Source organism: Dama dama, chromosome X (assembly GCF_033118175.1).
Source record: "Dama dama isolate Ldn47 chromosome X, ASM3311817v1, whole genome shotgun sequence".
Taxonomy (NCBI): Eukaryota; Metazoa; Chordata; class Mammalia; order Artiodactyla; family Cervidae; genus Dama; species Dama dama.
In genome coordinates this window covers 84,000,274-84,011,567 of record NC_083714.1, presented here as the reverse complement: position 1 = coordinate 84,011,567, position 11,294 = coordinate 84,000,274, and the positions used below count along the sequence as shown (strand labels likewise).

Sequence of the window (11,294 nt, the reverse complement as noted above, 5' to 3'; positions counted from 1 at the left end):
GAGGACCTTGTACGAGGACGTGATGGTGGAGAACTTCAGTAACCTGCTGTTTGTGGGTATGTCTCATACACATATAAGCCAGAAATTACTGACAAAAGCAAGCAGTGATAAAGGAGAAGTATTTCACACAGTGATGTTGGGAAGACCTGAAAGTCATGAAAACAGATTTTTTCCTCAGAGAGATCCAGGAGAATTTGCATGAATTTGAATGTCAGGGGAGAGATGATGAAAGAAATTACAAAGGAATGTCTGTAACTATAACCCAGAACAAAAATCTCACTAATGAAAGTGATCGGCACAGTAGAATTGCGGCAGGAAATAAGCGTGTTGAAAATAGGCATGGATCAAGCTTTCAAGATGAACTGCAGATACTTCAACCTGAAGGGAAAACATTTGTGTATTCAAGCTGTGAGGAGTATCAACAGTACCACCTCAGATTTACGACTTCAGAGAACTCCTAGTTTCTGCACCAGCATTTCTAATATGTGTGAGAGTGCTGTTATGCACCCTTCATACTGGCACAAGACCAGGAAGCACAGAGGGGAAAACCTTACAAATGTACTGAGTGTGCCATGACCTTTGTTCAGGACTCAGAACTCACTGGACATCAAGGGATCCATAGAGGAGAGAAACCATATAAATGTGATGTATGTGGAAAGGCCTTTAGTCAAAATGCAAGACTTATAGTTCATCGGAGAATTCATACTGAAGATAAACCATATAAATATTATGAATATAGCAAAGCTCTTAGTGCACATTCAGCCTTTACTGACCATCAAGCAGTTCATACAGGAGAGAAACCATATAAATGTAATTTATGTGGCAAAGCCTTCAGTCACAGGTCTTATTTTACAGTTCACTGGGGAATTCATACTGGACACAAACCTTACATGTGTAATGAGTGTGGCAAAGCTTTTAGTGCACATTCAGACTTAACTAAACATCAAGCTGTTCATACAGGAGAGAAACCATATAAATGTCATGTATGTGGAAAAGCCTTTATTAAAAACACAAGACTTACAGTTCATAGGAGAATTCATACTGGAGAGAAACCATATAAATGTGATATATGTGGAAAAGCCTTTAGTCAAAACGGAACACTTATAGTTCATAGGAGAATTCATACTGGAGAGAAACCATATAAATGTGATATATGTGGCCGGTGCTTTACTCGAAATGCACACCTTGGGATTCATCGTAAAATTCATACTGGAGAGAAACCATATAAATGTGATGCATGCGGAAAAGCTTTTAGTGCTCATTCAGACTTAAGTAAATATCAAGCAATTCATAAAGGAGAGAAACCATATATATGTAATTTATGTGGCAAAGCCTTCAGTTTCAGGTATTATTTTACACTCCATTGGAGAATTCATACTGGAGAGAAACCATATCAGTGTGATGTATGTGGCCAGTGCTTTAGTCGAAATTCATACCTTAGGAGTCATTGGAGAATTCATACTGGAGAGAAACCTTACAAATGTAATGAGTATGGCAAAGCCTTCAGTCAGAGTGCAGGCATTAAAACTCATCAGAGAAGTCATACTTTAGAGAAACCGTATAAATGTGATGAGTGTCATTATCAGAGAAATGCAAGTCAAAACCACAATGAGGTACCATTACATGCCAGTCAGAATGGCTGCTATCCAAAAGTCTACAAGCAATAAATGCTGAAGAGGGTGTGGAGAAAAGGGAACCCTCTTACACTGTTGGTAGGAATGCAAACTAGTACAGCCACTATGGAGAACAGTGTGGAGATTCCTTAAAAAACTTGCCATATGACCCAGCAGTCCTGCTGCTGGGCATACACACTGAGGAAACCAGAATTGAAAGAGACACCTGTACCCCAATGTTCATTGCAGCACTGTTTATAATAGCCAGGACATGGATGCAAGCTAGATGCCCATCAGCAGATGAATGGATAAGAAAGCTGTGGTACATATACACCATGGAATGTTACTCAGCCATTAAAAAGAATTCATTTGAATACATTTGAATCAGTTCTAATGAGGTGGGTGAAACTGGAGCCTATTATACAGAGTGGCAATACAGTATACTAATGCATATATATGGAATTTAGAAAGACGGTACCAATAACCCTGTATGCGAGACAGCAAGAGAGATACAGATATATTGAACAGTCTTTTGGACTCTGTGGGAGAGGGCAAGGGCGGGATGATACGGGAGAAAGGCATTGAAACGTAAATTATCACATGTGAAACAAATCGCCAGTCCAGGTTTGATGCATGATACAGGATGGGATGGGGGGAGGGGGAGTTGGGAGGGGGGTTCAGGATGGGGAACACAGGTACACCCGTGGCGGATTCAAGTCAATGTATGGCAAAACCAATACAATGTTGTAAAGTAAAATAAATAAGTATAAAAAAAAAATAGATATATTTAATATATGTCTATATATGTTTAAATTCAACAGAAATTTCATCTGGAATTTAACTGAAATTTCATCACCTACACTGGCTTTCTTTGTAGTGCTGCTTCCTAAGGCCCACTTGACTTTGCATTCCAGGATGTCTGACTCTAGGTGAGTGATCACACCATCGTGGATTTCTCAGCCACACTTAGACCTAATTTCTTGTATATGCTGTCATTGTACTGGCTAACCACATCAAATATCAGAGAGTTCAAGAAGGTATTGAAGAAAAATCCATCAGAATGTGAAAGGTTGTTGCTGAATGATAAGATGCCAGGATTCTTGGCCTCTGGAGGAGACGAATTCAATCCGGGGCCAGAGATGAGGCTGGATCGCTCAGAGCTTCTGTGTAATAAAGTTTTATTAAAGTATAAAGGAGATAGAGAAAGCTTCTGACATAGGCATCAGAAGGGGGCAGAAAGAGTACCCCCCTGCTAGTCTTCATGTGGATGTTATATAGTCACTCACAGTCTGCTAGTGAAAAGAAAGGAATGTCTTAAAATTCAGATTGGCACCAGATAATTCATCCCAGGCCATAAAACTATTGACTTGAATCTTGTAGAAGGCCAGATTACCATTCAAATAGTTTCATTTACATAGATTAGGGGAACAATATCGGAGTATAACATACCAGTTTGTCAAGTAGGTTGAGCCATTTGGTGGAACCAACTTGAAGACAGAGTCTGGGCTACATTAACATAGCTTAAGACAAACATTTCCATAAGAGAAAATGTATGGTTAACTCAAGGTTTGAGAATAGTTAGCTTCGGGTGAAACCAGGTGTCATGGCAACACAACATTCTAAGAGAAACCTCCTTTTAAATTTGTATAGAGAAGGAAAAAAATATCTCTAGTTTGTTTCCTCCTGCCGCTTAAAAGAGATAAAAATGTCTGGCACTTGCAGCCTATTTCCTCCATTTGGAGACCCCTGGCCTTCCTGCCTGTTACCCTCTCAAATGTGTGATTATGATGCATTTGACAACCTTTAATAAATCAATTTTAGTACAGGAGAGGTAGTGGAAACCAGATATCAGGGATTTGATTTGTGGGATGAGCATAGAGTAGGTTATTGGCATAAAGAAAATGCAATTATTCAAGTGAGGAAGGTAAACGGTTAGTATATAGTTAACCTTTCAAACTTTGAAGAAAGACTAAACTGAGCTCAAATACAGTCTATTAATCCTGGGCCCATTAACTGACTTCTTTGAATGTCAGTTTCCTCAGGAGTAAAATGGAAACTCCTGTCTTGCAGTATTATTGTGAGGATTACATATAATGGATGTAAAACATTTTATATATCAATATTAGGCATTTATTCATTGAAGGAATTGAGATAGAAGTTATGATTCAATAGAGCCTAGTGCTGTAAGAGGGGATAGTCAAAATTATTTGACCCAGTAGCTATTATTATTACCATCAGGAGTGGTACTTACATTTTTAGGGGGATTCCATACTTCTTTCAGAATTTGATGAAGGCTTTGAATTCTCTTCTAGAAAATTTCACATACACACAAACTTTTACAAGTAATTTCAGTGGCTTCACTGGTCCCATGAAGGTTAAAAACAATGATTTACATGTATTGAATGTTTACTATATGTCAGATACTACTATCAGTTCTTCATATACATGAACCTGTGCTCTTTTTAAAATGAAGAAATAGGTTCATACAGGTTAATAAAGTTGCCTAAGGTCACACAACTAGTATGTAGGAGGGCTAGGAATCAAACCCAAACCACTCTATTGTGTTGCTTTATAAATTCATATGCTGAAATGCCATAGGTAAAATGATATTATTTGCAGAACAATTTTCAATAGTGAGAAATTATAGATTATGAAATAACCAGTGGAAAATAATTAAATAAATTATTAAATAGTCAAATTTTCAAAAATTATTGGTACCTCTATTTTTACAGAGAAACAATTATATCTAAGATAATTTACTAAGTGGAAAATCAAAATGCAGATGAATGTATGTAGTATACTACTTTCTAGTATAAAAACAAGAGAGCAAACATATGTGTGTGCTTGTATGTGCATAGAGTATCTGTGAAAGCATAGATAAGTACCTAAATATGGTGGTTGCCTCTGAAAGAGGGAAGTTGAGTAAATCTGATCACAGTCTGCATTGTATTCTAGCACCACGTGTAGGCATCTCTAACCTTCTAAATTAGGATTCAAATTACTTAAGAGCAAGGACTTGTCTTATTTATCGCTTAATCCATGCAAACATATCCTAGAATAAGATTTTGAATTCAAATGAATAAAGGAAAATAAAGACAGAGGAGAAAGCAAAGAGTATACCAAAGGTACATGTGAAGGCAGCCAAAAAAGATCTACAGGGAACATATCACTTTCACATTAATGTTAGAATAATATAATATACCATTATTCCCAGCATGAAATATTGTTTAACTATATCCATAGTTATTTAATCATGATATTTTGACTAAATTTTTAAACAGTGCCCTATATGTTTACCTATGAAACATGATTTGAAACATGGATTCATAAGGTGTGCTTTGCGGATCCTTGAGGTATTAAGACTTTTAGTGGGCCCTCAAGATCAAAACTATTTTTATAACAATACTAAAACATTTTTTACTTTTCCATTGTATTGATATTTGCACTGATGGTACAAAAGCTACGGAGGGTAAAACTTCTGATGCCTTAATATCAATCAAGGCAGTTGTATCAAAGTATACAAGTATTCTTCATTGCCATACATTTATGTGTAAAAAAAAGGAGTTTCTCTTAATAATGTCCTTAATGCAGCAGTAAAACTAATTTTATTAAATCTTGACCAATGAGTATGAATGTTTTAATATTTTATTAGAGTATATATATTTGCTTTACACTGCTGTGTCAGCTTCCGCTATACAGCTAAGTGAATCAGCCATAGGTGTATATATATCCCTATTTTTAAAAAAATTTCTTTCCCAATTAGGTCTCCACAGAGCACCAATTGGAGTTCCCTGTGCTAAACTATAGGTTCTCATTAGTCATCTATTTTATACATAGTAGTGTATATGTGTCACTCCCAATCTCCCAGTTCATTGCACCTCCCCTTACCCCTTGGTATCCATACATTTGTTCTCTATGTCTGTGTTTCTATTTCTGGTTTGCAAATAAGATAATCTCTACCTTTTTTTTCTCAATTCCACATATATGAGCTAACATGCAATATTCACCTTTCTCTTTCTGACTTGCTTTACTTTGTATGACAGTCTCTAGATCCATCCATGACTCTGTAAATGACACAATCACATTCCTTTACATGGTCGAATAATATTCTATTGTATATATATATATATATACCACATCTTCTTTATCCATTCCTCTGTTTCTGGGTATTTAGGTTGCTTCCATGTCCTGGCTACTGTAAATAGTGTTGCAGTGAACATTGGGGTGTATGTGTCTTTTTGAGTTATGGTTTTCTCTGGGTATATGCTCAGGGGTGGGATTACTGGATGGATAAAAGTCTTTTTAATGTTTTGTGTAAAAAAAATAGGGAGTATATACAATGTACTTCTGCCACACATCAAAGTGTAATGGTTGTCTCAAAGAAAAACATTGGTAAATTATTTAAGGTTTGTGCTGAACTAGACACTCTTGCACAGAACATAATTTTTACTTGAAACAAGGATGGAAAGAAGATTATGGTTATTCAAATTTGAGTATGTGGCAGACATTTCTTAGAAATGATCAAAATAAACCTGTCATTTCAAGGAAAAACAACTGACAAGTGTTTGTTGCCAATGTTAAAACTTGATTTTCAAGTAAATTAGGAATTTGGACAACTTGCACCCATCATGCTATCCTTGATGGTTTCCTATTACTTACAGACTTTATGATGAAACCAGTGGTGATGGTAACAAATGTGATGAATTTTTGATTCTGTATAGTAAATGATATCAACAGTAGCATAACTCAGTGAACCAATATGTTCCAATGCAAGTTGTTACAAATAATGCACAGGTAAATGATCCATTCAAAATACAAGTTATATCAATTAATTTTATTAAAATAGAATAGGGAAAGTTCCTTGATGGGCTTTCAGAATTCACATTTCAATTATCCTGTAAAAGATTCAGTCTGTTCAGTTCAGTCGCTCAGTTGTGTCCGCCTCTTTGCAACCCCATGAATCGCAGCACACCAGGCCTCCCAGTCCATCACAAACTCCCGGAGTTTGCTCAAACTCATGCCCATCGAGTCGGTGATGCCATCCAGCCATCTCATCCTCTGACATCCTCTTCTCTTCCTGCCCCCAACCCCTCCCAGCATCAGGGTCTTTTCCAATGAGTCAACTATTTGCATGAAGTGGCCAAAGTACTGGAGTTTCAGCTTCAGCATCAGTCCTTCCAATGAACACCCAGGACTGATCTCCTTTAGGATGGACTGCTTGGATCTCCTTGCAGTCCAAGGGACTCTCAAGAGTTTTCTCCAACACCACAGTTCAAAAGCATCAATTTTTCCATGCTCAGCTTTCTTCACAGTCCAACTCTCACATCCATACATGACCACTGGAAAAACCATAGCCTTGACCAGATGGACCTTTGTTGGCAAAGTAATGTCTCTGTTTTTTAATATGCTATCTAGATTGGTCATAACTTTCCTTCCAAGGAGTAAGCATCTTTTAATTTCATGGCTGCAATCACCATCTGCAGTGATTTTGGAGCCCAAAGATTACTACTAGTTTATTTTTGATGTTGTTACAAAGAATAGTGCTTGTGTTAACTTGTTTCAGTCATGTCTTAATCTTTACAACCTATGGACCTTAGCCCACCAGGCTCCTGCATTGGCAAGCAGGTTCATTACTGCTGAACCACTGAGAAAGCCCTCTTACAAAAAATATGTACAATTAAATAAAAATATTATTAAAATGCTCACCCTTTTTCATCTCATCCATATGAGATCATATGTTTTCTCCTAAATTACAACCAAAACAATATATCACAACAGATTGAATGAAAAAATAAAGATATTAGAGTCCAGATATCTTCTGTTAAGGAAGTTTGCAAAAATGTAAAACATTGTCACTCTTCTCACTATTCTTTTTTGCAAATCAGTTCTATCTCACAAAATATGTGTTATTTATGTTAACATACAATTTTCATTATTTTAAGTGGATTAATAAACTAAAAATTTTATTAAAGTATAGTTGACTTACAATATTGCATTGGTTTCAAATTTACACAAAGCAATTATATTTAGATTATATTCCATTATAGGTTATTGCAAGATATTGAATATATTTCTCTGTGCTATGCAGAAAAACCTGTTGCTCATCTATTTTACATATAGTAGTTTGTATCTGTTAGTCCCATACCCCAGAGGATTCCCAGGTGGTGCTAGTGGCAAAGAACCTGCCTGCCAGTGCAGGAGACACAAGAGACACAGGTTCAGTCCTTGGGTCAGGAAGATCCCCTGGAGAAGGGCATGGCAACCCACTTCAGTATTCTTGCCTGGAGAATCCCATGGACAGAGCAGCCTGGTGGGCTACAGTCCATAGGGTTGCAAAGAGTTGGACATGACTGAAGCGACTTAGCATGCACACAGTCCTATACTCATGATTTGCTCCTCCCCACACCATCTCCCCTTTGATAACCATAAGTTTGTTTTCTATGCTATCAATTTTTAATGTCTAGTATGGGAAATATTGATAGTGTTGAAACAAATAGACTGCCATATATTTTTCCAGCAAACATGGGTTTATCAAGATCAACAGAGAATTGCAATTTGGGGTCTATAAACATGATGAGCCAAGTGTAAGTCCCTACACAGAAAGGGAGGGAGAGTGTTTTATAGAGAGGAAAAGGAAGCTGGGACGGTGATAATAAACAAAGAGTCTGTGGCTTTTCATTCACTGAATACTTGCTAGGAAAGAAGAGGAGTCTTTCTGGGGTCTATCATATTTGTAGAGCTTGAGAGCTCCACCTTCTGGACTCCCAACTCTAATTTAGGCTTTTGTTTATTACTTACAATGGATACAACCCATATAAGCAAAAACTTTTTGGGGATTCTAAATGACTTTTAAGAGTGTAAAGGGGTCTGAGAGAAAAAGCTTGAGAATTGCTAATTTGGGGAATTTAATTTAATTGCTGATTTGAAGAACCTTTGCCACTTATCAATGCTTGAAATTTCAGATGCTTAGAATCCACTCCCATGTGTTTGCAGTGTCCAAAATACTAAAAAACTTCCTGTTTTGCTGTTAAAGACCTAATCACATCAAATTATTTTGTGACAGCAGGATCCCAGAGAGTCTAGAAAGGCACCATATCTTTGGAGAGAAAGCTGAACAAAAAGGCCAGAAAAGGAAGGTAAGGCACAAATATAGCCTTCACCTATTCTACCACTTTTCTAGTGAAATATATAAAGTTAGTAAGCCTCATAGCAAGGAGCCCAAAATAAGAAACCTAGAGAAGAAATACCTTTCTTCATCCCTTGGCATTTTGCCCATTGTTCATAACTTTGACTGTATAAACCAAAATAGATAATCAAGAATTTCAGAAAAGCTAATTTATGTTAATTCACAACATGTATATACAACAAGCCAGTTAGCTGAAGGAACCTTCTTTTTATGGAAATTTTCTGAAATATATTTCTTTAGAAATTCACATCCTGTGAGACTAACCATTTCCCTTTTCAGGATTGTAGGTTCCTCGGAGAGGGTCTCAAAAAGTTGCCTTATGCTTATATCTGTCTTCAAAACAAGCCTCTGGGGTTCAGGGAAATTAATTCCACTTCCAGTTGCAAAGTAAGGTCTTCCCATTGGAGAGAAATATTTTTTAGTGTATGAATCAAAAAAAGTTTTTGTGAAAAATATGCAAAAACTAAACCCCTTCAAAGACTTATTTATTCCTACTTGTGAAGATTCATTTCCTCTTTCATTTTTACTGATTACAGTTTTGTGTTCTTTTAAGAAAACAGATTCTTTTGAAATTACTCTTTATCTTCATTCTTACTGTCACTGCCTTAATCAATGCTCTTATTATTAATACCTTAAATTTAAATTATTGGTATTTCCTCCATTAGGGCTCTCCACCTCTTGTTTCATCTTTTTCCCAATGCATTCTGTGCACCTTTGTCTCAATAATCCTTCAGGAAATGGTAGTAAAGAGGTTGGGCTTTGGAGTCAAACATACTCGGATCTGAATCTTACCTCTCCCACTTATTTGTTGTATGACATTATGAAAGTTAACTTCTCTGTGCTTCAATTTATTTACGGCTAAGACAGGACATAATATTAGCCCCTACTCCTTAGGATTATTCTGAGAATTAAGTAAGATGATGCATGCAAATTGCTTAGAATGATGACCAGTACATAGAAAGTATACACACTAAATAAGACTTTTTAATCTCCCCCTCTCAGCTCTGTTTAAAAGCATTCAATGATTTCTTTTATCCTATGGCTCCTATGCTCTTAAGTTCTTCTTTGTATGGTTTCACCCTCCAAGTTTCTTTCCTTCTGTTCCTTAGCATGCCCTTGCATTAGTCAAAATTTTGTCCTCACTATCACACGAATAGTATGCTTACACTTCTTTCACATCCTTGGCAACATTTCTTCTCTCTCCTGGAGTCCTTTGACTTCCCTTCTCTCTTTAAGCTGATATTTGTTAAATTTCAGATATGCAAATATCTCCCTCTATTATTTTTGTTATGTCTACTTACCTTCTATGGAGAAGGACAAGGAAGCCTGGCGTGCTGCAGTCCATGGGGTCGCAAAGAGTCAGACATGACTGAGCAACTGAACTGACTGACTTACCCTCTATACTTTCATTTGTGTGTGTGTTGCTTAATCAAATTTTTTAAAATTTAGCTACCTACTTTAGTTTCATCTTAAGTAGTATTATGCATGAAATCATGTGTGAAGTACATTTTTATTACACGTTAGAGCCTTAAAAACAAACTGTATAACTTGAAAATGTTTAAAAAGGCATTCCTTGTGCCACCGAAAATAATCTTGCATGTCTCCAGTGGGACACGTTTCACCCATTGGGAATACTACTGAAACCAAATTTGTCTGTTGAGCAAAGACCAGCCAATCTTCCCAGATTTAGCCTGTACTGAACTCATCTTAACTTCCACCTAATTTAATGGTAAATCATACTGTTTATGTTTTCTAATTTGTTTATGAGTGATTAACTTGTTACTTAAACTATGTATTCTTGGAAGCTAGAGAACATATTTTATGCTTTTGAATCCCTCTCTTCCCACTAAGTATCGCCAATCAATCATTGTTGTAGCTCCATAAGTATCTATTGAATGATTATTTTTGAAAAGTGCAGGAATAATCTGTTTACAAAATCAGATATAGGAAACTCGTAAAGACAGTTCATCTAAAGCAATTAATACTCACTAGTTCTAATGAAAAAGGAATTGAAATCACAACTCACTCTTTCCTATTTTTTTTTTACTTTTTTTCACTTTTGTTATACTATTGTTCACTATTGTGAAGTTGGTTTAAAAGGATGCATACTATAGTAAGATATATAAATGAATAGTAGGTAGAAATAACAAAGAAAAAATAGAAAAGGTCATAAAATTAAAGCCATGAAAGAAAAGTACACCATAAAAATATCTCCAAACTTGGCAATCAGCAGACTCTAAATTAGTTTCATGGTTTTCAGAAGACTCTATAAAAAGGACACATGTCACAGTTATCACTATCTGTTAGGAGTTTAATCAAACCAATTAGGAAAAATCTAGCTCTTCCCAATATCCCTTTTAGAAAGCGCAGTGTATTGTAACAAATGATATCCTCAACAATAGCTATCACACCTAATACACTGCTGTGGTTAAAGAAGATCTAAGAGCCTTTGAAACACCAACTCATACTTTCCCAGATCTAGAAAAGATATTATG

The 11,294-nt window shown here is 36.2% G+C and overlaps 1 protein-coding gene across 1 annotated transcript; it reads left to right on the top strand.

Annotated features, from left to right (window-relative positions):
• The first annotated feature begins 572 nt into the window (after nucleotides 1–572).
• Nucleotides 573–9,584, top strand: LOC133052738 (zinc finger protein 665-like). The gene is made up of 3 exons (XM_061137604.1): nucleotides 573–1,558; nucleotides 8,647–8,749; nucleotides 9,465–9,584. Exons 1-3 carry the CDS (start codon nucleotides 573–575, stop codon nucleotides 9,582–9,584), a joined length of 1,209 nt encoding a protein of 402 aa, XP_060993587.1.
• Nucleotides 9,585–11,294: the final 1,710 nt, after the last annotated feature.